The sequence below is a fragment of the Podarcis liolepis genome (assembly GCF_965112155.1).
Source record: "Podarcis liolepis genome assembly, chromosome: 14".
In the NCBI taxonomy this organism is placed as follows: Eukaryota; Metazoa; Chordata; class Lepidosauria; order Squamata; family Lacertidae; genus Podarcis; species Podarcis liolepis.
The window spans coordinates 27,840,529-27,866,486 of NC_139569.1; the positions used below are offsets into that span (position 1 = coordinate 27,840,529).

The 25,958-nt window shown below is 45.6% G+C and overlaps 2 protein-coding genes and 2 long non-coding RNA genes across 6 annotated transcripts in view; 1 reads left to right on the plus strand and 3 right to left on the minus strand.

Moving 5' to 3' along the window:
• Positions 1–17,625, minus strand: LOC310693263 (uncharacterized protein). The gene is made up of 4 exons (XM_083475166.1): positions 17,208–17,625; positions 3,297–3,334; positions 1,967–2,033; positions 1–1,657 (listed from the first exon to the last, which is right to left on the minus strand). Exons 2-4 carry the CDS (start codon positions 3,300–3,302, stop codon positions 162–164), a joined length of 1,569 nt encoding a protein of 522 aa, XP_083331292.1. The 5' UTR covers positions 3,303–3,334; positions 17,208–17,625; the 3' UTR covers positions 1–161.
• ANP32A (acidic nuclear phosphoprotein 32 family member A) overlaps positions 8,911–25,958 on the plus strand; it is a 26,732-nt gene continuing 9,684 nt past the window's right edge. The window contains exons 1-2 of one of the 3 annotated variants that reach the window (XM_083475249.1): positions 8,911–10,196; positions 10,513–10,583. In XM_083475249.1, coding sequence (XP_083331375.1) covers positions 10,545–10,583 — 39 coding nt within the window. In that variant the 5' untranslated portion in view covers positions 8,911–10,196; positions 10,513–10,544. Of the gene's footprint in view, positions 10,197–10,512; positions 10,584–17,610; positions 17,753–19,159; positions 19,305–25,958 lie in introns of those variants that run through there. The other 2 variants (XM_083475248.1, XM_083475247.1) reach the window with 2 other exon arrangements.
• LOC310693321 lies at positions 11,954–17,126 on the minus strand. The gene is made up of 2 exons (XR_014519060.1): positions 12,672–17,126; positions 11,954–12,302 (listed from the first exon to the last, which is right to left on the minus strand). It is a non-coding gene; the product is annotated as an uncharacterized lncRNA (long non-coding RNA).
• On the minus strand, positions 19,300–20,263 carry LOC310693324. Its single transcript, XR_014519077.1, has 2 exons — positions 19,900–20,263; positions 19,300–19,762 (listed from the first exon to the last, which is right to left on the minus strand). It is a non-coding gene; the product is annotated as an uncharacterized lncRNA (long non-coding RNA).

Below are 25,958 nucleotides of genomic sequence, written 5' to 3' on the forward strand. Positions count from 1 at the left end.
TATTTAAAAATAAGCATTTAATTCTAGATTTGGAAAGGGCTACAAACGATGGATATATATGTATATATGTAAATGGCTCTTACAAACAACAAAATTGATTTCTAGTGATACATAACTTGGATGAAAAATATCTACCCTAACCAAGAAACAAATGTGTCTTCTTAAGAGACTCTTTTTTCCTTCATGGCTTGTCTTACAAGCTCCATGTCTTCCTTTAACAACTGCTGCAACATCAGTTTGCTTTGCCCTTCAGGATTTCCACAGAAAATGCTTTTTATGGCATGAAGGACTGCCATTGCTCTATCAACAATGTCCTCACCAACTTTTTTATTGGCCGAATTCTGTGCATATGCAGTTAGGTGGGGACTAAAACCATACAGCAAGTTAATGAATGCTTTTAACTTCCCCATTTCCACTTGTGCCTCTTCTGCCTTTTCTGCTACAGACTCAGGTGGAGATGCAGGCATCTGGACTGCCACTGTCGATACAGGCACAGTTTCTGATGGCAAGGGAGGAAGTACCACTTCCACCTTCTTCTTTGTCTCCACCCACTCCTGGCCCGAGGGAGGACCCTGCGCTTCCACCTTCTTTTCAGGCTCTGTGTGAGGAATCACCACTGTCACTTTTTCAGACTCTGTGTGAGGAATCACCACTGGCACGTTCTCAGACTCTGTGTGAGGAATCACCACTGTCACCTTCTCAGACTCTGAGGGAGGAATCACCACTGTCACCTTCTCAGACTCTGAGGGAGGAATCACCACTGTCACATTCTCAGCCTCCATGGAAGGAATCACCACTGTCACATTCTCGGACCCTGTGGAAGGAATCACTACTTCCATCACCTCCTCTGCCTTTCCCTTTTCCAACCTCTTCTCTGCTTCACCCGCTAGTTCCAGAGCACTTTTTAGGTAGCTCTCTGCTTTTCCAAGATAGGTATTGAGAGCTGGATCTTCTATAACTGCGCTAGGTGCATTCTTAATGGTTTCAATGAGTCTGTCAATCAACTCCAAGATTTCTGCACTTACAGACTTCTCTGGGGATTGTTTCACAGCAGTTTCACTGTGTTCATTACTGGTATGAGTTAGTTTCACATGCATTTTTCTCACGTTCCTTAGAGACTCCACCAGACTTGCCAAAGCTCCATTTGTTAGCTGATCAAAAGTCATAGCTTTTTGTGTGGTAGTATCAGTTTCCAACAAAAATGACACACTGACCAGTGATTGATCTGGAGTAGTTTCAGCAGAATTAAATACACTTGTTTCAGTTTGTTCTTCAATATTTCCTTCCGGAGTGACTATATCAGAATGTAAAATGACTGATGCACCTGCGTCATTTCGGAGGTCCCAAAATGCTGTTGAGGTAGTTGGGGTATTTTCATTGGTCAGGGCAACTGTTTCCAACGACTCTACTTGTATTCCCTCAGTCTTTGGATTCAGGTTTAGCAAAACTGTGCCCACTGCTTCAGATGGAGAAGGCTCTGGGTGGGAAGGCTCTGGGTGGGATATTATGATAGTTGCTGTTTCTGTTGGTTTTGGTGTTTGTGCTTGCGCTGATGCTGTCGGAATATTTTTCACCATATCTTGCAAAAGGCCTACAAGGTTATTCAAAGTCTTCTCTTCTTCGTTTGTTGTTTCCACTTCAAATATATGAGAAGGTTCTGTAAAGCAGAAAATGAGGTCATGTAAACCACAAATGGACCCATCTCTTGCTCACTTTCACCTACTCTATAAGTGCAACAGTTTCTAAGGCCCACTCTACACTGCAGCAAACCACAACCCATGTGTTGCACAGCGTTGGGTCATAGGTCTTGTTCTGCCTAGAACTGATGTTCCTTGTTTTAGAACATGGAAACAGAGACAACGATCCATTTCTCTAGTGACTGGCTTCTCTGAAATGGACCTTTCAAAATGATTCTGTAGCAAGGATTTTCAAAGGTGTTGTGGAAAAGTAAAAGATGAGTGCTTACCTAGAGCTTGAAGATTCTCTGCTGTCTCTGATGAAATCTGCACAGTCATAGTTGGGTTCAGAGCGATCTGCAAAATAAGCCTAGTCATTCCCAGATGACTGTTACTTCACTGCAACAGCAAGATTTCCCATCATTTGGCATATGTCCAAATAAGCCCCATGTGCCAGGGTGTAATTGATATCAACATATTTAACACAGGAAGAAAATAAAAACTATGGCCAGGTGTCAGGATCCTGTCCAATTAAAACCCCAGGGAGACTTCCTCAGAGGGAGAGGCATGGCACCTTGTGGAAAATCTCACCACAGCTGGGAGAATGGAAGAGCCCTCAACAGCCCTAAGACAATCTGAATTACCTTGCCTCACAGACACCTTGCCTTCCTTCACTCCCAGACAACCTCTCTGCCACATCCTGAACTAGGGTTCCCAGGAAAAAGAGAAGTCAGGGCTCCTGCACTTTTCATAGTTGCATAGAAGAGGGAATTACAGCAGGTGCAGCTTCTCATAAAATGGCAAAATAAATTACAACAGCAAAAACAACAGGAATTATTAAGAAGGAACACATCCTCTAAGGATTGGAACTGGGGGGGGGGGGGGGGGACTTGATTTTTTTAAAAACTTGCCTCAACGTGAGCAACAAATTACCCGTCAGTTAATCAATCTGGACAACCTCATCAAAATTGGTCTCAGACATGGAAGTTTCCAGGCATATCTGTACAGGAAGAGTAGGTTCCTAAAATACTCAGTTCCTAGATTGCTCAGGGCTTTAAAGATCAAAGCATAGGGGAGAACAAGCTCTGAGGCTTATAGGTACAAGACTCTGAATTGTAGTTCAACACATTTCAGAATGATCCACCTCCTCCTTAGAAGCTTGAAAAGTTTGCAGATTACATAGATGTATATATAGAACACAATTTTCTGATACCACATTATCAAGCTGGTTTTTGTGCTGTTCAGATTTTAAGAATGAGATGTTTCTGAATTTTAGGACCTTGCAAGCTTTTAAATCTCCTGAAGGAGTGTTTCACTCTGAAATGCACTGAGATAAAATAAAGTTTTGTACTAGTGAGCACCAGGGCCTGTTCTCCTTTTTTTTGTTCACTTTGGGTGCTTCCCCCGACCCCACCAGCTTTTTCTTGCTGTAAAGGACAAAGTCAGAGTTTTGCATTGAGCCCAGAAAAAAAGGACAAAGTGAAGCTGACAGTGTAATGTCAACCCATCAGCTGGTCCCAGACAAAACCCTGAGAGATGAATTTGAGATGACTTGAAGTTTCCAGAAAGTCTTCATGGACAGACCAAAGCCATTTGCCCAAATACTAAAATTAATGTTACCTGCATTTCTTTAATATTGTCAAAAGTATGATGCACACCTAAAAAAAAGAAAAAGAAAATTAAACACCAGAGTTTTCACCACATTTTGATTAATTTTACAATGCTGATACTCTCAAAGAAGCCAAACACATCATTTTTAATATGTGGTCCAAAGTCTTTGGGATGTTGTTGTTGTTATTTATTTTTTTTATATCCCCCTCCCCCACTCAAAGGAGCCAAGGTAGCAAACACACAAATGATAATTTAAAAAACAACAACACCCCAATAGAAAGGCAGACTGGAAGTGACCTTCATTTAAAAGGCTTGTAGAGACATATTAACAACCAACAATGTTGCTGTTCTAACTTAGTTTGCAGATTGCTTCTCACACATCAAGCATTCACAAAACCCATTAAGAAGCTACTTAAAATGGCAACCAACAGTGACATCATCATACACAATGGCTGAGTACTGGCAAGGTCTACCTTACATTGTTATGAAGAAGACAAATACAGTGGTACCTCAGGTTACATATGCTTCAGGTTACATATGCTTCAGATTACAGACTCCGCTAACCCAGAAACAGTACCTTGGGTTAAGAACTTTGGTTCAGGATGAGAACAGAAATTGTGCTCCGGCGGCGCGACGGTGGCAGCAGGAGGCCCCATTAGCTAAAGTGGTGCTTCAGGTTAAGAACAGTTTCAGGTTAAGAACGGACCTCCAGAACGAATTAAGTACTTAACCCGAGGTACCACTGTATGTTAAATTTTCAAAGATGTAAAAGGATATTTGAAGTAAAACAGGAAGGGCAGGACAAAAAAATGGCTTGCTTTTACTACAAAGATTTTTCAAATGGAGAGATACCAAGAGAGAATCAAGGAGATGGAGTAGAATTTTATTCAACATTTCGAAACAATTACTGAACAATATTGCCAAAAGAAACTTTAGAAAATAATTTTAATATATGAATTGATTACACAGATATTGTGGTTTGATGTCCAGCTACGTTCTGAATCTTTCTTTATAATTATTAATTACCCCACCCTATTAGGCTGGGCTGCCCCAGCCACTCTGGGTGGCTTCCAACTCATATAAATACTTAATATAACATCAAACATTAAAAACTTCCCGATACAGGGCTGCCTTCTGATGTCTTCTAAAAGTTCTGTAGTTCTTTATCTCCCTCCATAAGGAGGGTGTCACTACTGAGAAGGCCCTCTGCCTGGTTCCCTGTAACTTCACTTCTTGTAGAGAGGGAACTGCCAGAAGGCTCTCAGAGGTAGACCTCAGTGTCCAGGCTGAACGATGGGAGTGCAGATGCTCCTTCAAGTATACAAGGCTTTAACACTTTGAATTGTGCTCAGAAATGTACTGGGAGCCAGTGTAGATCATTTAGGACCAGTGTTATATAGTCCCAGTGGCCACTCCCAGTCACCAGTTTAGCTGCTGCATTCTGGATTAGTATAGGTAGCCGCACGTACAGCGCATTGCAGTAGTCAGATAACCAGAGCATGTACCACTCTGGCGAGACAGTGCACAGGCCGGTAGGGTCTCAGCTGGCATACCAGATGGAACTGGTAGATAGCTGCCCCCGACAAAGAATTGACCTGCGCCTCCATGGACAGCTATGAGTCCCAGGCTGTGCACCTGGTCCTTCAGGGGCACAGTTGCCCCATTCAGGGCCAGGGATTCCCTCACCCACCCCCTGTCCCCCCTAAAACAGTACTTCTGTCTTGTCGGGATTCATCCTCAATCCGTTAACCACCATCCATCCTGCAACAGGCTCTAAACACTCACACATACACATCATGGTGACACATAAAAACATGGTGAACATATTCAGCATGCACAAAATTATAAAAGGGTATTTAGAACTTTGAAAGGTAATGAAATAGGCTCAAAAGTTTGAGGCCAATGAAAGCAAAATAGGTATCAAATCTATATTATTTTGTCTGTGAAGTTCATAAAATACTATCAGTGAAGAAAAAGAAAACTTCTTCTTGCCTCCATCTCTCTCACACACATATGCACGTCAGTGAAGAAGGGAAAAGATGGGGGAAGGGGAGAGTTATATCCAACCAAATCATACTCTTGAGTGGTCTACTCCGAGTATACTTTGGTAGGCTAAGGCCCAGTTTCCATCACAGATAGCAGAAACATTGAGCCTCTGAATGGAGTGTTTATCGGTGCAAATGTTCCTGTTTCCTTCTCTAATGTGAACAGTAAGTTAGCAGGTTCCTATTTATTCTACTCTGGGAGGAAAATATCTGGATTGCAATATGGATGAGAACTTTAGGAACAGATTCTCAGAAGTAGAAAATTCTAATCTTCCCCAAAGAAAATTATGCTCTTGATTTTAAGTGTATGTGCAACTGATTTACTAATTTTTGGGGGGATTTATAGCAGTGTACAATTATTAAAATGCAATAAATAAAACATAAAACTAGCTTTTCAAAAGAAATCTGACACTACCCATGTCTAGATAATGCTCTAAATTTCTCAGTGAATGGAAAACAGACAGACTGCTTAGCATCTCTGACATAACACCGTAAGAATGAATAGAAAGCCCAAATGGATAAAAAGAAAGTTCAAGCAGAGCATTTGTATCTTTAAAAGGTATCATTAAAAGAGTTAGCTGATGCTGGAACCAGGTCAACTTACACACACACACACAAACAAATTTAGAAAACAGGAAGTCTCTGGTGGCTGCCTTGTATTTTGCTGCCTCTGGGGGACAAATGCAAACGAAAGAAAGAGAAGATGACCTGGGTTGTCAAGAAAATTGATTGGTACTTAGCTGTCATCTTTGAAAATTTCTCACAAACTGCTATGGAATAAAAAATAAAGTTGGATGAACAGCCTGATCGGCTGCAACTTGACATTCAACCTTCCTGTCCATCTTTCTAGTCTAGAAAGTCATTTTATACGCTGAAAGGGGAGGCAAATTGATTTTTACAAAGTCTTAAATTAACAAATGTCAAAAAAGTCAAAAAATATATAGGCAGTATCTATTTATCTATATGCAGAACTGAATGTATAGTATAACCAACCAATTTCACCAAGTTTGAGTACGTACTACAATAGGAAGACAGAGGGAGTTCCCCCTTTAAAAAAAAAGGTTAAAGAAAGGGATTCCTCAGTTTTTTGTATTTCCCCCTTTCCCTTTACTGTACTTCACTTTCCATCTTATATGCTGGAAGCTGCCCAGAGTGGCTGGGGCAACCCAGTCAGATGGGCAGGGTACAAATAATAACATTATTATTGTTGTTGTTGTTAAGGCTCTTGACCACTACGTAACAATAGTCAAACCAACCAATTTCAAACACTAGGGCATATAGAGAGGCTTTTTCCTACTGTAGGTCCACAGTTATGGTACTTCTTTGGAGACTCTTGTATCTATTCTGGCTTAAGCATTTTTCAATAGTAGGAAAGCTTTAGAGCTGCTATGGAAGCAGACATATTTGGCACCTGATGTAAAGCTTATTAGCTACAATTCATAAAGGTGAAGAGCTGAAAAACACTTAAAAGAAAACTTAAGCCCAGAACTGGACTGTGACTTCATACACGCCATACATTTATAGCACATGACTTCCTCCAAAGAATCCTGGGAGCTGCAGTTTACCTATCACAAAGCTAAAATTCCCAGCATCCTTAGCAAACTACGGTTCCCAGGATTCTTTAGAGAAATTAGTGATCTGTTTTCCATTAATTAAATGATGTGAACCATCTCCTCTACTATAAGCCTGCTTGCTCTTGAATATGAAGGAGAGGCTCTTCTCCTCACCCCTTGAACATCTGAATTGTGTTTTACTAACACATAGGGGAAAGGACTTCTCTGCTGCAATATTGTGAAAACCTACTTTCTTTCAAGATGAATTTGGATTGCCAAATGGATGACTGTTTATGCTCCCTGAAATTTTTGAAAATGTTTATATTCTGCCTCTGTCTCTCTTAATCACTTGCTTTTTGCTGATTGGTAAGGTGGTTTGCAACACAAAAAGTGTTTCATTTAAGTAACAACAGGAAGGCAAAGGTATATATGCTCTTAAGAGTAATTGGTACCAATGACGATACTTGATCACAGTCACCCTATTGATGTGGCTCCTTCTGTTAAACTTTTTTGCAGCACTGCTGAAGCAAATAACTAGTAGTCCATAAATTCTAGGAGGTAGCAATGATACTATATGGTGTTAATAACACACACACACAAAAAATCTTCTGCAATACCTGGGTGGAAATCAAAGCCAGGCTAGTTATTGCTGATATAGGCACCATGGAAAGAGGCTTACTTCTTTAGAGGAAGCCTGCATACATAATGCTGATTGACAACATATGTTTAAAAATGTAAAATAATTCCAGTGCAGGAATGATAGCTAGCATTTATGTAAGTGGAAACCCAATGCCCAACACTCTCTCTTGAGAGAACTGTACACTCACACTAATTGGGCATTGGGTTCCCACATATATAAATGCTAACTATCATTCCTGCCCTTTTCTAGGGTGGTCAAGATTATTCAGGAGAATTATGGATATTGTTGGCATCTGTCTGTCTTCAGAGACAATGGAGTGCGCCTCCAGGAGAGAAGTCAAACCACTGTGTTGGGCGCACTGAAGTGACCTCCTCAGGGCGCAAGCCTGAGCAGTGTGTATGGAGGTCTTGGGTTGCCCAGACAACAAGACCCCGCTCTCAGCCTCCCTGGTCCAAAGGAAAGCAATACATTTGACACCAGCTTGGCTACAGGAGTTGCTGGAAGGAGGCATACAAGGCTCATCAGCCTGGGAAGGTGGCTTATCTAGGAGAAGGAATCCTAAACCTCTGCTGCTTTTTGGGACACCTTCGGGAGATGAAAAGGCTAAGGAGTAAACTCTTCACAAATCCAGAGTGGCAACCCAAGGGAGGTTGGATGGTGTTTCGTTCGCTTCCTTCCAGCAACTGTTGCAGCAGAGTTGATGCCAAATGTATTGCTCTGCTTTCCTTTGGAACACATAAGTGAGGCACTTGTTGTTTGGACAGCCCAGGACCTCCAGACACACTGCCCAGGCTTGCGCCTCGAGGATATCACTTCAGTGCTACTATCACAGCGGTTTGACTTCACCTCCGGAGGTGCACTCCATTTTATCTCGAGACAGATGGATGCCGACAATATATACACACATACGGAACACCGTCCACCGAGTGAGAGCACATCAGAAAGTGAAATCATTTCCAGAGGAGTAACCCTGCTCATCTTTTTCGGGGGAATAAAAATAGAGCAGCAAGTCTTGTGGCATCTTAAAAACTAATACTTCGTGACTGTTAATAATAAAGGGTTGTAATAGCCAAGGCCAGCCCGTCTCAGAGGACTAGAATCAGATATAATAACAACTATCAGACTTTAAGGTGCCACAATCCTCGTTGTGGCTATTAACCCCATCCAGGCAGCCCCTCGAGTCAGCAGGAGCAGGCCATACTCAGGGGCTCCAGGAGCTGGTGAGGGGGCTGGTTTGGGGGGGACCCCTTCTCTCTTCAGGGTGCGGGTGGGGAGTCCCCTCCATGCTTGGCCAGAGAAGCAGCGAGCGACGGCGGCGCTCGCCATTGCCTCAACTCACTCACGCTGGGCCGGTGCTCCCGGCAGCAGGAAGCCGAGGAGGAGGAGGAGGAGGGCCCGCAGCAGAAGCGGCGGCGGGAGGAGGAGCCAGGGCCGCCGCCGCCGCCCCACCATTCTCCCAACAGGCGCGCGGCTGCTAGGCCTCCGGGCGTGCGCTTCTTATGGCGGGAGACGGCGGCGGCGGCGGGAACCCCAGAGCAACCGTCGCCCGTTCGCCCGCCCCTCCCCCCTCCTCCTCGAGCGAAGGGAAGGAACCCGCCGAGCCCCGCGGCGCGGGCTCTTCTTTGTTTTCCCCTCAGCGGCCTTCCTTCCCCTCAGAGAACCCAAATATCTCGTCTCCCAACAGGCCGAGAAGGAGCGGGGCTCCTGTGCGCTCCCCTACAGACACCTCCTCCTCACGGACACCCCACCACCGTTGCCCGCCCTTTTAAAAGGGCCTTTTTATACCGCAGGAGGAGGGTGGCTCCCCAGATGTTTGCTGGTGGGAGTCCGAACACCTGGAAGGCCTCGCATGTTCCCCACCCCCGTCCCTGATAAGGCGGAGGGGAGGGAATTTCGCCCTCCCTCCAGTTGACTTAATTCGCCACACACGTAAAAAAAACAGCCACCGTTGTGCCCTCTCCATAATTATTCCTCCCCAACCTGGTACCCTTCAGATGTTGTTGGATTCGAACTCCCACCTGACCACCATTGGCCCCGCTGGCAGGAACTGGGAGCAGTTGGGAGTCCCATCACCTGGAAGATGCCATGGGTTGGCTAATCCTCACTCTTTATGCCACCCGTCCTGGTACATATTTCCTCATGCACAACACTGTCTTGCCATGCTTCCACTAAGCTGGTGCTCTCCAGATGTTTTGGACTGGAACGTCCATCATCCCTGACTCTTGGCCATACTTGCCGAGGCTAATGGGAATTGGAAGTAAAGAAACATGTGGAGGGCATCATGCTGGGGAAGGCTGTGCAGGAGGGCATTATACCCCCAGCCTCTCACTCTGACTGCCATATTTTATTTCACCTCTATTCCTGTCTCCCCAAACACAAGCAGCCGTTGCACAAACCCCCTTTCTTCCATATCTCCTCTCATACAACCAACCCATCTCGCCCACCCCTTCATTCAAGATCTCCCTTCCAAGGCTACTCCCTTCATTACACTGCCCACCCCCTTCCCATTTCCCCCCTCTTATGTCCCCCCTTGTTCCCCAGAGCCCCCTTCCTCACATTCAGAAGGATTAGCCATATTCGACCTCCCAAATCATTCCTATCCATTGCAGCATCATTTGCGCAACTGGCCTGGCTGAAGTGGTCACTAGCAGTCCAGGACGTTGCTTTCAAGGTAGGTGAAGTTTATTGCACAGCTTCACATTGTTTCAAGGCAAAGTCGTGCATTTTGAGTATAGTAGTAGTTTATCAGACTTCTAGGTGATTTTCAATACCAACAACCAGTAGCCTTGTGAACTAGTTGGCTAGTACCATTTACGGCTGTTCAGATTGGTTTTAGGTGGGGGTTGGAGGTCTGCTACTCTGATCTATAGCACCTGTAAAGTAGGGCTCCATCTTGTCCTCTACACTGTTCTAACATCTACATTAATGTGCTAAGATTTGGAATGTCGCCAACATGCCTGTGACACACAATTCTGTTTCTTGTTCAGGTTGATGCCCTCAACAGGTTCTTGAATCAATAATGGGCCGGATGAAGGCCAATACACTGAGTTTAAGCCAGGTAAGAAGCTCCCAGGCCAGACAACTATATATATGAATTTGACATGTTATGGATGAGGCTGCATTCCCTGAAGTAGATATGGGGATCCTCAAGCCTATGGAGCTGAATGCAGCCCTCTAACTTATATTGTCTATGGTTTCAGTGACTTTGTTTTGATGCTGCTTTTGACTTCGAAAATAACATTGTTGTTTTGCAATCTGCCCCTTCCTGGCCCTGCATGGTTCTGAATGCCTTTGTCTTGCTGGAATTTCCTTGAATTGTTATAACAACTTCTTGTCTTGATGGAGTGGTCTGTGGGTCTACAAACCTGACGTGGCAGGAATATCGCATACTGTGCAAAGTTAACATTGCTCCATCTACACTTGCCTACAGGCCTGCCCAACCCTATCCCACACCCCAGCCCAACTGAAAAATTACAGATTCTTGCTTTAAAACATCAGGTTTGTAGCATGGGTTTGCTCTTGCTAATCCACCTTTGCTGACAGATGCCCTGGTGTCTTCTGTAGCTCATAGAATATTTTAAGAGCTTGAGCTAGAATGACAGCTGCAAACTTCTTGGAGAAAGAAAACCTGGCTTGTTATTCATACTCCTGATAGCATCCATCTTAGATTACTGCAATGCCTTCTACCTGGAGCTGCCTTTGAAGGCTGTTTGGAAACTTCATTTGGTTCAAATTCCAGCAGCTAGGCTAGCTTGTACAAGTTAAAGGGCATATTCTGCTAGTGCTTAAACAGCTACACCAGCTGCCACTTTGCTTCTGGGCACAGTTAAAGGGCTTGTCTTGTTAAACCTAGAGCTGCCATATGTCCGGATTTTCCCATACATTACCAGAATTTCAGAGGGGGGCATGCTTTGGCCTGGATCTTAGGTAAGGTAATCAAAAAATGAAGGGTTTTTTTGCGTTTATGTAAAGAAAAAAAGTTCAATAACCTTTGGGGTGTCCTGGTTTTTACTTTCTGAAATATGGCAACCCTAGTTAAACCCCGAATAGCCTAGCAGCATTTCCCACAAGATATGACAATCTTTAGGTCAGGGTGGGAGCGCTCTACCTTATGCAGTATGGTGGGTGGCAACAGAGGTGGATGGTGTCAGTTCACCTTATCCCACTGTCATGGCTTCTAGGTTACATACAGCTGATCATTTTACTCTCTCTTATAGTTGCTGACAACACTAGTCTCTTTTGGATTTTATTCAGTTTTCTATCATTTCAAAATTATGTTAAGACTTACAGTGGCTTCAACTAAGAGACAGGATAGAAATATTTCACCAAACAATATTAAACATAATTTCCTTTGGGTTATCCTTATAATTCTATAGTTTCATGTGTAATATTTTGACTACAACTGAAATAATGACAGCTTTCAAATTATGCTCTTCAATAACAGTTTTTATTAAAGAATGCCTTCATAAAATATAGAAAATAGTGTAATATTCAAAATTAACTGGGACTGTAAAAATAAGAGGGAAGAAAAAAACAACAACTTTAAATGAAGTCTGAATGACACATGCATCTCTGCTAATAAACAAGTACAGGTATTTCAAGATACTTAGTCTGCAATTCTAAAAAAAATATTAGAAAGTCCTTTAACAAACACAGTGGTACTTTTGAGTAAATATTTGCAGGAGTACGCTGTTATAGATTTTTGTTTGATGAAGTATTTAGTGTTATCTTACAAAGCTTTCATTCTTTGTGTAGAAATAATTTGTGTTCTAGACACCTTATAGGGACGCGGGTGGCGCTGTGGGTAAAACCTCAGCGCCTAGGACTTGCCGATCGCATGGTCAGCGGTTCGAATCCCTGCGGCGGGGTGCGCTCCCGTCGTTCGGTCCCAGCGCCTGCCAACCTAGCAGTTCGAAAGCACCTCTGGGTGCAAGTAGATAAATAGGGACCACTTACCAGCGGGAAGGTAAACGGCGTTCCGTGTGCTGCTCTGGCTCGCCAGATGCAGCTTGTCACGCTGGCCACATGACCCGGAAGTGTCTGCGGACAGCGCTGGCTCCCAGCCTATAGAGTGAGATGAGCGCACAACCCTAGAGTCTGGCAAGACTGGCCCATACGGGCAGGGGTACCTTTACCTTTTAGACACCTTATATTGCATGTAGCAATGGTAATACTTAAACAACAATCCTATAACAATAGAAAGACAAAGCAGCAAACACAACATCAGATCATCCTCCTTGAAAGGCCACTTCCATGTTAACACCAAAGTTGGTGATAAAAACTGAGCTGGTTTGACAGACTTTTCTGAAGTGAGAGTGCTGCCATCACAGAAAGGATGCTGTACCATGAGCACCAGTAAGGGTGACAAGCAGTAGTGGTGCTTGTCTATTATTATTATTATTATTATTATTATTATTATTATTATTATTATTAACACTTAGTTGCTTTTTTGCCACAGCAACTCAAAGCGACGTACAATGTTTTAAGCAAAAAATAAATATATAAATACATTAAAACCAGCAAAAACAAAAATAAAACCCATATAAAAACATACCACCCATGCAAAAAGGCCATGTTAAAAACTAAAGGCCTGATTAAAAAGCAGTGCTTTTGGCCTGGTGACTAAATATATGTAATGATGGTGCCAGGCAAGCCTCCCTGGGGACAAGCATTCCATGAGAGCCACCACTGAAAATGCCCATTCTCATGTTGCCACCCTCCAGACCTCCCACTGAGGCACACAAAGAAGGGCCTCATATGATGACTGAACAATAACCTGGTGTCCTCCATGTTTTAGACCAGTGTTTCCCACACTTGGGTCTCTAGCTGTTTTTGAACTACAATTCCCATCATCCCTGACCACTGGTCCTGCTAACTAGGGACGATGGGAATTGTAGTCCAAAAAAACAGCTGCAGGCCCAAGTATGGGAAACACTGTTTTAGACTAGCTTCCATCAGCCCCAACCAGCATAGTAAAGGCTGCCCTAATACAACAACAGATAGGAGTACATTCACCAAAAGCAAACCAGGAGACCTCCACACGCCCCACTGAAATGGAAGCTAGAGGATAGTGGTTTATACCCACAAGCTGCTTGTTAAAAGTTAGAAAACATGTCATTTGCCCTGAATCTGAAAAGAGCATTATATTAAACCTTCAGATGGAATCAGGAAACTGATATATTTCTTGTCTTTCAGTCCAATTATATCGCATTAGAATCTTAAAAGATATTTTGTTTAGAACCCTTAATTTTAAAACACAATTTTAAAACTCTCCTTTAATACAAAAAGGGAAATAGATTACACCATGCTCTAATAGAAGTACTTCAATTGGCTGTGCATGTGCACACATGTGCAATATCAAAAATATTAAATGCTCCATATTTGAAAATGATCACTATGCTGTACATTTTTTTGCTTTTTATGAAAAAAATGCACAATTGTCATGAAAAGTTGCCCTATGCCACATTATGTTACCCATTCTGTTGCCTCAGTCCAGGTTAGTTTAGAAAACAAGCTCTTCCCTTTATCCTCTTGCAGCAGCCTGAAATGCGTTAACAGTTGTGAAAAAGTACATACACTTTCCTTTGAAGTCACTTATGTTCCAGTGGGGGAGGGAGTGCCAAAAAAAAGTAAGAAGTATGTGCTTTTAATTCCCTTTGGAATAACAGGGGTTCCTGCAGCAACGGAGAGAACAACCATTTCCATTTGTATTTCTCACTGAACTTTGGTGTGATCACACTTTTACAAAAAGCTGTTATTTCGAAGTGCTGGTTGTAGAGGCAAAACAGCAGAATCTTATGAAATTGTACAAGGCTTGCAAAACAGTGATCTTCTGATCACTGTTTTCCCCATACCTGCAAAAACAGAAAAGCGGGGGCAGGGAGGAAGACAAGAATGCCTACAGCTCTGCAAGTGCTTAATTTGTGCTAACATTTTTCAGAGATTCAATGCCAGATACCATCCTCCTTTAAGACTTAAATTTTGTGGGTATTTGAATCTTTAGTCCTAACAGCTGAAGACTATAAAGCACTTTGCATACTGAAAACTGAGAAAGAGCAGCAGTAATGCAAGTGATCCTGCACTACAGCTTGGGTTCCCAAGCACTGAGGCTAGGCAGAAATATTAGCAGTTGCTTGTCATCTAATCAGTTGGCCCCAGAATCATGGCTGTCACCTCTCTTACACTGTAATGTAATGCAAAGTAAATGTTTGAGCTCAAGTGCTGTGTATTTCATGTTTCTTGAAGCTCATTCATGGGGCCTTTAAAAATGCCAACAAACTCCACATGTCCTTGTGGCTTATGTTCTTTTCCTCCGAGCTGACCTTCCCCTGACCTCTCAAGACTAGATAAAAGATATGGTCCATAGTCAACTGATCTTTAGGAAGTCTTACAGAAAATCCATCCCTTGACTTGTTGACTATGCCAGTTCCAGTTAAAATAGCCAGACAGCTCAGCAGACCTCTCCTGATGCACTGCCTGAAAAGGAGAATGCTGGAATACCAAAGTCACTTTATGATGACTGAACCATTGAACTTTAAAACAGTTCTACCACTGGAAAATGCTGATATTGACAATTAAAAGGGTAACACAAACTTAAGAATACTGATACAACTTATTTGGTTTTTTAGAGGGATCATTGAAGGGTGAATTGCATCCTGCCAATCTTCCCTGAATTATCACATGTGAAAATATAGAAAGTCAGCCCTCCACTAAAATCCATTACAGTATTTTAAACATATTAAACTCAAGAAGATTTCAAGAAGAAATCCAACTTAGCATCCTAGTTTATCATGCTTGATTAGGCTCCTTGCTGCTTGGGAGGACCAAGAGCAAGATTTCAAGCCTTGGGAGGAAGGAGAAGAGACACAAGTCCATACCTGAAGGTTCGTCAGTGTGACAAGAGCAATTAACATAACAGTATGACCCTGTTTAAATAGCATTCCCACATGAACTTTATTTCTGATCCTGCAGCTTGAAGTCCTGGAAGTCCTCCAAAGAAAGTGAGCTTGCAAGTACCAAGCATTCCTTTTATAAATACCCCAGTGATTACCAAAAGATCTCTTCTTCACTCTGGGGAGTAGTACAAGAGGTGCAATGAAAGGGAAGAGATGTGTGACACTGCTTGGAAAGCAGAAGTGTAACAAGATAGGCCACAGCAAGGGTGCCAACAAATGACAACCCTCCCAAACCAACCACACCTCTTTTCAAACAAGCCTGGATATGAGGGGAGGAAATGCAGTCACATCGGAGTACACCCTTCCGTTGCTTCAAAATTTCTTCTGATGGATTCTGCCTTCTTTTCGTCCCTAGCTGGAAATGCAGGGGAAAGGAACTTGCAAAAATTATTGTATCAGACGCCATAGTTGAAATACAGCTCTCTTGCAGCAATTCCCATTTGACAGCCCCCAAATTCTCCCTCAATGTAAACAACTCAGTCCTGGCATGCATACTTTTATTTCGAAGTACAAGCCCTACATTCAGCCCCAACTTTAACAAACACCTTCCAATACTGTTGCTCATTGCCCCAATAGAAATTCTGCCTAGACCTACTAGCATCACTTCAAGGCACAGTTCCTGCATACCCAACAGTGCTGCTGACTGTATAATACCACCAGCAACTTTAAAACACCGCCTTTTCCTCACATTCCCTTGCTTACACCATTGCTGAACTATTCATATAAGGATACCGCCTAATCTTTAAACACATGCTCTACCTTTTTTGCAGTTGACTACTATTGCTTCTTTTCCTATCCTCACCAGACAGAAAGAACAAGTGCCCCCACCTCTTATTTCTGATATAGTTTTTATTCCATGAAAACTATCAACATTTGACAGCAATTATTGTTATCTTGGGGAAGACTGTCACTTTCTTGCAAGCTTTCTTTCTACTCATCATTTCCCACTTGATGCCTGTATTCAAAGCCAGCCCTCTCATTTCAGGAGCCACACCCACCCTGCAACTGGAAAAGAAGTGTTTATATTTCTAGGAGACAGCGCCACATTTCCAGATGCTAGGGTAATATGGAGCTAAGATTTGTCCAGCCGTTCCCCATCACAATGATCCCCCCTCAAGAAACTCTAAGTCTTCTATCTAATTTCCTTCAACTCCTTTGACTCTTTTCAACAGAAGAACCCATTTCACAACACACCTCCCTGAACTATTTCCCCTGCCAAAAATTCTAACCCACCTGTCAACGCCCAGCCCCATTCTGGATCTAGCCTCGTCTTTTCAATTTCAGAGCATCCGCTGCTCTAAAGTACAGGTATCATGCATTAGAAATTACGACCTATGCTTCCTAAGCTTTAAATAACTCCCAGATCACTTATATCCTCTTCCCATCCCATAATGACTCCCAGGCAGCCCTCCTTCCAAATCCAAAATAACCTCGCTCCCTCCCTGAATCCATTCATTTCCTAACCCTTAACGCAGACCCACAACTTCGCCCTTTCCATTTCTACAGCCCTACAGCCTTTAAGTGCTCCCATCGCATCCCTAGCCTCTTCCCTCCCTCCCTCCCTTCCATCCCCACCCCTTTCTTCTCAGGGTCAGCAGTGCTCCTACCCTCCCACCATTAACCCACTTTTTGATACAGACCCCACCGCACACATTTCTGCTCAACAGCCCCTCCCCATTGCTGGTCCTCCTCCCCGACCGTCCTCGGAAATGCGCGCACACGCACACCCCGGCGCGGGAAAGGCCCCCTCCTCGCTTGCTCGCTCGTCGAATCCAGCCTCCGACAGCTCTTCCATCCGTCGCCTTCCGCGGCTAGTCCCGACTGCGCCTCAGCTCGCTGGTTCCCAACCGGGCTGTCCTCCTTGGCCGACCGTGCCGCACTCTCCCATTGGCCCCCGCCGCCCTTGGTCGCTCCCCATTGGATCTCGTGTGCGCTCCCCGAACTCCGGTTGGCTCTCGCGCACGTCCGTAACGGAGGAGCTTTTTTTCGGCAAGCGCCCGCCCCCGCAGTTATCAGGTTAGTGTGCGCGCTTGTTGGCCGCGTTGGGGGATTCCGAGCGGAGCTGGTTGAGCGCTCAAAGTCCCTCTTGCCTCGCGCGCTGGCTTTGGTCGGGGGGGCGGGAGGGGGGGTCCCTGGCTTGCTCCATTGGTGTCAATACAAAAGAGGGAGCCGAGCGCAGCGCAGCGAGACGGAGCGAGCCTCCTGCTGAATCAGGGACATGGACATGAAGAAAAGGATCCACTTAGAGCTGCGGAACAGGACGCCCTCCGACGTAAGCCTGTGCAAGGAGATTTTTATTTTATTTTTGTAATGTGGGGCGGGGGGCTTTGTGAGAAGGTGTTGGTACGGGGGGCAGCTTGCAAAAAGAGAGCCAATACATCAGGAGTAAGGGGGCGCGCTCGCCGTGGGGAGAGGTGGGCGCCGTCTGTGCCAGCTGCCGTCGTGGGTGCTTTTGCTGCCCTTGAGGTGCCCACGGTGTGTATGTGTGCGCGCGCGTGGCTGTGTGTGTACCCACATGGGGGGGGGTGCCCAAAAGCTCACGCGTTCGAGTCTGACCAAAGATGGGGCTGGGGGGGGGGTAAGAAAAATTACCACCCGGTTTCCAAGGCAAGTCTCCTTCGTGTTTGGTTGCCCGGGTGGCAGGGAAAATAGCGCCCCGGGAAAGCGCGTCGCAAAAGCCTCGGCATAATAATGGCTTGTCGAGTTGGCGCTGCGCTCCGGCGGGGACTGGAGGAGTTTGCTAGGATCAGGTTCTGGAGCCGGGCAGGTTGGGGGGGGGGTCTGCGAGCGACTTGGGGGGCGATCACCAGTTTTCATTGCCTCCTCGCAGCGGATCAGGCGAGGGTGACTGGGGAGCCATATTTGCAACTTTGTAGTCCTCATGAACGCGCCCTTTCTCTCTCCCTCTCATCCTCCCCTCCCCAGATGTTGCGAAGCTCAGGCATAGTTTTTGGGAGGGTAGGGGGAGTTTGCATTCAAGACAAGGGTTGGAGGATGTGGGGGGGGGGCTTAAACCCTCCGATATAGCGAAGAGGGCAAGGAAGCTGGCGGCCGAAGCAGCCCCTGATGGAACCACCATCCTCACGCAAACACAAGATACACAAAAAGGCGGGCGAAAGGAAGCGGGGGTTGCTGACTGGTTGAGTTACCCCCCTTTTCATCGGGGCTGGACTTGGGATGTTGTTCTGCTTCTGCCTCTAAATAAAGCTGAAACTTTGTCCGAGCGAGGAAGAGGTTGGAGCTGCATTTTGTAAAGTCTCCCAGCCTCGCCCGGGCGATTTCCAGGGCTCCGTTTTCCCCCCTGGTGCCCATTTGCAACAGAAGAAAACACTTCAGCCTGTGTAAGGTTGGGGCGGGGGGGGGGGGAGAACTTGAGGCGCTGCATCCTTCCCGCCCCGCCGCCCAAGGAGAAATTAAGGTTGCCCGTTTCGAAGGCTGGTCTTCGTGGGGAGAGATGTGGGTGGCTTCTACTCTGCGTAAAGACGATGGCTTCGGAACCGGAGTGCGAGCTCTCATCTCCCCCTCCCATTCTTTTGCAAGAACTCGCCTGTGTCTGGGGAAGCAAGTGCCCCCCCTCCCCAACCCCACCCTCTTTAAAGATGTTTTCCTCCGCTAACGCGGGGGTGGGGGCATTTACGTAAGGTTTTAAAATCATAACGCAGTTTGGTTCCACCGTGCTTGTGGCGGTAGTGGGGGAAATGGATCTGTCACCTGCCTCCTTTCGCCCCCATCTCCCTTACTACCCCTGCCTCGGAAGCAGTAGCTGCAGCTCTCTGCGATTTCGGGCCCCTAGACAAGCGCAAGAACCCGACCTGCAGATTTATGTAACGTGCTCTTTAAACTTTAAAAGAAAGAAGTCTGGAAAGGGGGGGGGGGGCGCTTTTTATGGCACACACCGGCGCAGTTCTGCTTCTCCCTCTCCCCTTCGCGGGTGTTGGCTAAGGCTTGTGCGGGCAGACGCGTCTCTGGCCGCGGGCGTGTTTTGTGTGCGCGCTCGTGGGGACGCCGGAGCCGCCTTGCTTGTGGGTCGGGAGCTCCGTCGGAAGAGCGCACTCCTCGGTCTCTCTCTCTCTCTCTCTCTGCCTCCGCCCCGCGGAAAGCCTCTGCCTAACTTGGGTCTCCTCGCTGGCGCTGGCCACACACACTCACTCCGAAGTAGGACACGGCGCCATCTTTCCCCCCGTCGAACTGCAAAGGAGAGAAGAGGCTGGGCTGGGAAGCGGAGGAGCCCTCTGGATCCACGCGAGGAGGAGGAGGAGGAGAACGCAATCTGCACGGACGCCTAGAAAACAAAACAAAAAAAATATGGGGGGGGGGGACATGCTCGTTCTTTAGCTGGGCGGGGGAGTGTCTGTGGATCGCGGCGCCCGCCCGCAGGAATCTCTGCGCGCGGTGCATAATTCATGGGCAAAAGGTTACCTTTTCCTTCCCGGGCGGCGGGAGCAGCAGAGCGAGCGAGAGAGAGAGAAGCAGGGAAGCGCCTCCACCCACCCTGCGCCCTCCTTCCCCCCCGTGCGCACGCTTGGGCTCCGATCACGGGAACGGACGGGGTGGGGGGGATGGACGGTGGCGCTTAGCCGCCTCGGAGCCAAAGGGGGCAGCCGCCCGCCTGCCTCCCTCCGCCGTGCGTGCGTGCGAGCAAGCCGAACATGACTGCCAGCTTCCAGGGGCTGCCATTTTGTCACTGGTGTCACTGACGCGGGAGGGGGAGAGGCGCGCCGTTTAGACGGGCAAAACGGCCAGGAAAAGGAGGTTTGCACAAGCATTACGGAAGTTGCACCCAAGGTGATTGCGGGGCGGGGTGTAGTTTGAAGGACGATCTTGCTTTCGGGGGCCCAGGAATTTCCCATCTGCTTGCTGTTGGCGGGAAGGGGGGGCTTTTTGGAATCAGCCAGTCATTTTAAAGTGCTTCCCGACAGAGACAATATTTGGGTCGGGAGGAAGGGTGGGCTGTGGCGAAACACAGCGAGGGCCTTCCATCCTATTTGGGGAGGGGGCCTGTCTGGGGCTCCTGCCCTATAGATTCTACAGTCGTTCCTACCGCCCGTTGTCAGTGAATTTTCTTTGAATTGTGGAAGATGTGGGAAGGCAGAGAGTCAAGGCCATCTTTCCTAGTGAGACAGGAAGGTTCCTTTTCTCTTTGGCGGCAAAAATACTGGCTCTGGGTTTTTACTTTATTGTATTTGAGTTACCAGCAACAACCGTGGAGCTCCTTTCCTTTCCAAAAAGCAACTGATTGCCAACAGTCCCACCTTAAGAGAAGGCAATGCTGCAAAACTTTCATTTACTGTATACAGTAGTGTATACTAGTTATTGCTGAAGACAAATAAGTGGGGGAATTCTTTAGACTTTTATGTCCCCTAGCAGAGCCTACTGCTTAAAGGATTTCTTGTAGGTTTGGCTACTGTCTTCCACAGCAATGATAGCTTAAAACCAGAATTTTAGCCATGGGATCACAAAATTTATCAAGAGAATTTCACAGTATTCTGCAATTTCTTAATATCAGATTACTTCTAGATAGGTACATTTTGTCATGGAAAAGATAATCATCTATTTAAAATTGTCTCAGTTAAAATGAAAGCTAGTATTGTTAATCTAGCTGATTCATTGGAATATAGTGAATTTATTTATAGTGTGGCATTCCAAACATGTATAAAAGTGGCTTTATACCTAACTACCTTTTGTTCATTTACTATTCATTAGGTTTTTGCTAGACATTTGAATATTTACTATTCATGAAGTTCTAGCCAAGCATTTGGATTTGTTTTATTAAAGACGTTTGCTTGGAAATAGGTTACAAATGTGTCCAAAGCAAGACAGATTAACTTCCAATAATTTTTTTGTTGAGGGTGATGTATTTGGAATAGTCTGTATGGTTTATTGGGTTGCTGGGGGTGGTTTTCTTTTTTTCTTTTTACAAGGATTGAAATTATGCAAGCCGAGTCCATTAAAAATCAAACAAATCCTTTGTTGGATCTCTGTTCTCTTGCCTTGATTATATGAATGGGAGCTTAGCTACAGCAGGAGAGCCCAGTGGATTGTGTCCAGGACAAAGTTGATAGTTTTAACCTGGTGTATCATATGCCAGTCTTTCCCAACCTGGTGCCCTCCAGATGTTTTGGACTACAGCTCCCATCAGCCCAACATAATAAAGCTCTGCTGTGCTGGCTGGGACTGATGGGGATTGTAGTTTAACATATCTGGAGGGCACTAGGCTGGGGAAGGCTGTCATATGATGTTTTTCATGTTAACTCCTTATGCCCTGGACCTGGTGAATTTCAATTCTATATGACCCATTTAACTGAAATTTTTAATTTAGCAGAATTTCCTTTTGTTTCCTCACTTGTCTCAATATTCCATGGGTCTCTGTAAACAGGAGTTGACTTTATTGGAAAAACTATATGCATGCTTACCTACGCTGTAACACAGCTGGTTACTTTTGAGATCTGGTAATCCTGTTGGTTTACAACAGACATTAGTTTACACAGATACAGTGGGCAAGACTATTGCACTCCATTTTTAAAGCTATTTACTTCATGGCAAAATCAAGGAGCAAGAAATCTAACTCACCCTGGGCAGCAAGATGAGCCCCACCTACCTGAGCCTGGAACTGAAGAGGAGGGCTGGGGTGGGGATAATCTTCAAGGTGCATGGGGAGAGGCCTTCATTCATTTGGAACTGGGCTAGAGGATTTTCAGCCTGGTGTTTTACTTATGATGGGCTTGCAGCAGCATGTCTGAAGCTCTGTGTAACAACAGAAACAAGATTCCCAGTCCTTTCCCTTACTGTTGGGTGTGGGTAGGGGGGATTGAAAACTGGGTGGAGGGTTAACAGAATGGAGTATTGTGGAGAAGGGCATGACTGACTGACTGGGACACCGAACAGGAGGACACTGCAACAATTAGTTGCAGGTCTTCTGTATCCCAGCTGGAAACTTTGAGAAGAAGGGGTGCCAAGAGATCAGTTGTAGTTGATCCCCTGAAGAAGAGTGAGCCTGGAAATATGGGATGATTGTAGATTTGTAGAATTGGAAGGGGTCCCAAGGGTCATCTAGTCCAACCCCCTGCAATGCAGGAGTCTTAGCGAAAGCATTCATGACAGATGGCCATCCAACCTCTATTTCTTTAAAAAAATGCACTGCATATTTTATTTGTTCAGACATTTTATCCTTGTTGTTTTTAAAATATCTGATCTTGCAGCTGTGTGGCTTTTCACTTTTCTTTCCACATCCCAAAATCTGGTATGATAAATCCTGGGAGCCTGTTGCCTGGTTGGTGGAGAAGAGTTGGCTGGACTTCAGCCCCAGCTTAGCTGTAATAGAGGATGAGAAAAGGATGGGGGGAAATATTGGTGCAACAAGGAGGATCTCGTGCCACTTGCTAGGGAGGGCAGTTGAGTGGTTGATGGCTCCTAAGTATACAATTATGTGTACTAGGCACTTCTGTGCTTTAGCAGGGAGCTCAGTCCTTGCCCACATGCTCTTGCTGTTCAGTTTCTCTCCAATAACCTTCCTTTTGCTGAGACAGCAAGGAGGTGCTGGCTTTGCTTAATGCAGTTCTTCAGCCATCTGGCTCCCAGAGGCTCTGCCTGCCTGCCTGCCTGCCTGCCTTTGATGGGAGGGGTTCCTTTGGTACTCTGTAGGGAGAGTATTCCTGCAAGATGTATTTCTTTGCTGCTGCTGCTGCTGCTGCTTGTTTTTATCTGATGTGATTTCCACATTGCAAGCCAGGTAAGCAGTGCTGAAAGAATCTGTTCCTGCAGAGGGAATGCCACAGAGGCAATTTCAGAACATGTTTGTTCATTGTAATTGTTGAACAGAGGTTAGACTGTCTGAAAAGGCAAACGGTGGATTCACTGCTTTTTAGAAGTATAATAACCTGCTGGCTTTGTATGGAGAAGAAGGAGGTACACCTCCATCTCCTCTTTATAAAATGCCTAATGGTGAACTATATTCTGGTGACATCTTCATAGTGACACACACCCACACCCCACATGTGTTTTTCTCTGGTCTTGACTACCTGACATCTGAGCAACATGAGCCTGGCTTTTAGATCAGGCCGAAGGTCCATGTAATCCAGCACCCTATTCTCACAGTGGTCAACTAGATGCCTCTGGGAGGCCTTCAAACAGGTCCTGACCTTAGTTCTGCATTGTTTTTCTTTCAACTTTTTTCCCCAGTCACTGGCCTGGTGTTTTTCATGTGAGGGACCCTTGGAAATGTTCTGTTCCCTGTACCTCTTATTCGGAGACTCCTAGGTTTCCATCCATTGTTCTACTTAACGGTACTATTTATGGGTCACAATGATGTTTTCAAAAACCCCAACATGCCCTTTTATGTGCCCTGTCTGGTACTCAGTAGCACACCTGCACAAATCCCTTGACGTGAATGAGAGCTGTGCCAGAGCAACCAGCTGAGCTATCCCATCTGTAATTAAGTCATAATTTGGCATAAGAAGAGCCCTGCTAGTTCAGGCCAAAGGCCTATCTAGTCCAGCACCCTGTTCTCAAACTGTGACTGACTAAATACCTATGGGAAGCCCTCAAAACAGGACGAGAGTGCAACAGCAGCGCTCTCCCTCTTTGTAAACCCCAGCAACTGGGATTCAGAGACATAGTGCCTCCTACTCGACATAAATTAAGAAAGCTATAGGCATCCCAAAATAACAGCTGTGGATTGTCCAGTAACAGAGGATCTCCTCTGGTTGTGAAGCCAGCTTTGAGGTTGCACCAAGACAGTTGGATATTTCTTTTGTCTCCCCGCCTCCTCCCTCCCTAATTTGGGCTGGGAGAAGCGGGAGGGTGCCTAAAAAGACTTTTATGGGAAGTCCACATCTGTGAATTAGCCATTGAAGGTAGTCCTCCTGTTTTGGACTAGAGGCTCACCACACCTTAAATTCTCATACAGTTATTATGGCAAAAGGTTTCATGGACCTGAGCCCACAAAAACCTATGGCATAATGAACGTGTTCCTTTCTAAGGTGCCACAAGACTCTCTGGCTGTTTTTGCTGCAATAGACTAACCCTGCTACCCTTCTGGAAATTACAATAAATGCCATTTTGTTTATTAAATTGCTGTTGCACCCTTCTTCCAAAGAGCCTAGTTCCTCCCCATCCCCTTTGTGAGATGGGTTAGACACACACAGAGATAGAATGAGGGCCCCCAGTGAGAGCTGCACAGATGGAGGCAGGTTTGAACTTACGTTAGTTCTCAGTCATAGTCTGATGCTCTGCCAAATGAACTACCCTGGCTGTCAGCTGCTGGGGCTTCTGTAGGCTAGGAGGACCAGTCAAAGGCAAGGCCATTCCAGGAGGCTGGAAGAACAGAAAGCTCCCTGGTGTTTGATTTATTCGTGTAGATACTTACACTGGCCAAATATATATATTGCGAAGAGTGCCATTTTGAATCCACAACGAATTTCTTTCTCATGCAAGATCAAAGCCAGGATGTTGGGCCCTGGGCAATGGAGATAGGCAATGGAGGTTAGGCTGAAATGCACTGCAGGACCAGAGCTGGGCTCAGGCATGCAAGGTCAGTGGGTGGATTCAGATGGTTTATCAGCAAGCCATTTATGTAGGGAGGAGTGTGTATTAGAGAGTGGTACCATATTTCGTCCGTCCCCCCCATGCTATAAAAGGAGGATCTTTTCTGATGTGACGCTCTTAGTTGATGCAGAACACTTAACAACAGGGATCTTCCTGGGACAGGTAGCAGCAACCTTCAAAAGCAAACTTCACGGAGGAAGCTGAGGGGCCTATTGCAAGGAAGATCCAGAGAAACCAGTTTGGAAAGCAGTTTTAGGTTCCGTGAAGAGCAAGGCTGTGGGGTGCCAGGATTTGTCAGCAGTGCAGGGGTGTGGTGATCTGTGCTTTAAGCGGAGGCAGAGAAGCTGTCTAGAGATATCTGCTCTTCTCACTGTGCACTTTTGTAATAAGTTGCAAAGGCCTGTTTCAGCTGCCCTCAATGCAACTAGCACAAAACCACCTGAGGACAGTTTCACGGAACAGAATGTATCATTTGGAGAAGGACCTGTGATAAGGGGACATGATAAAAAAAAAAACCAAAAACTTTTTAAGCAGTCATCTAATTTCACTGGGGCTTTTAAACCATCAAAATGAGTGGGAAACCTCAGGCTGTCTGTGTTCCTTGGCACTCTCTGAAAAAGCCACACACCCACTACCAGGCAACTGCTGCTCCATCTCCCCCTTGAGCACTTTTACCTGGCTGGAAAGAGCCAGGTAAGAGCCGACATCTGATCCTGCCTCTTGCTTGCTTGGATGGAGGGCAGGGAGGGGGTGTGAGTGTGATGAAACTAGCCTACTGTTCAAAGGTAGAATTTATACTTGTTGCCCTGCCCACGTCTGCCTCTGGCCCAACCCAACACTGGCACATGGCACCCAGAAAGTTGCCCAGAAGTGAGTATCTTGGGCAAATTTATTAAACAATTAATATAAAATATCTTAAGTGGTGAAGAAAATTA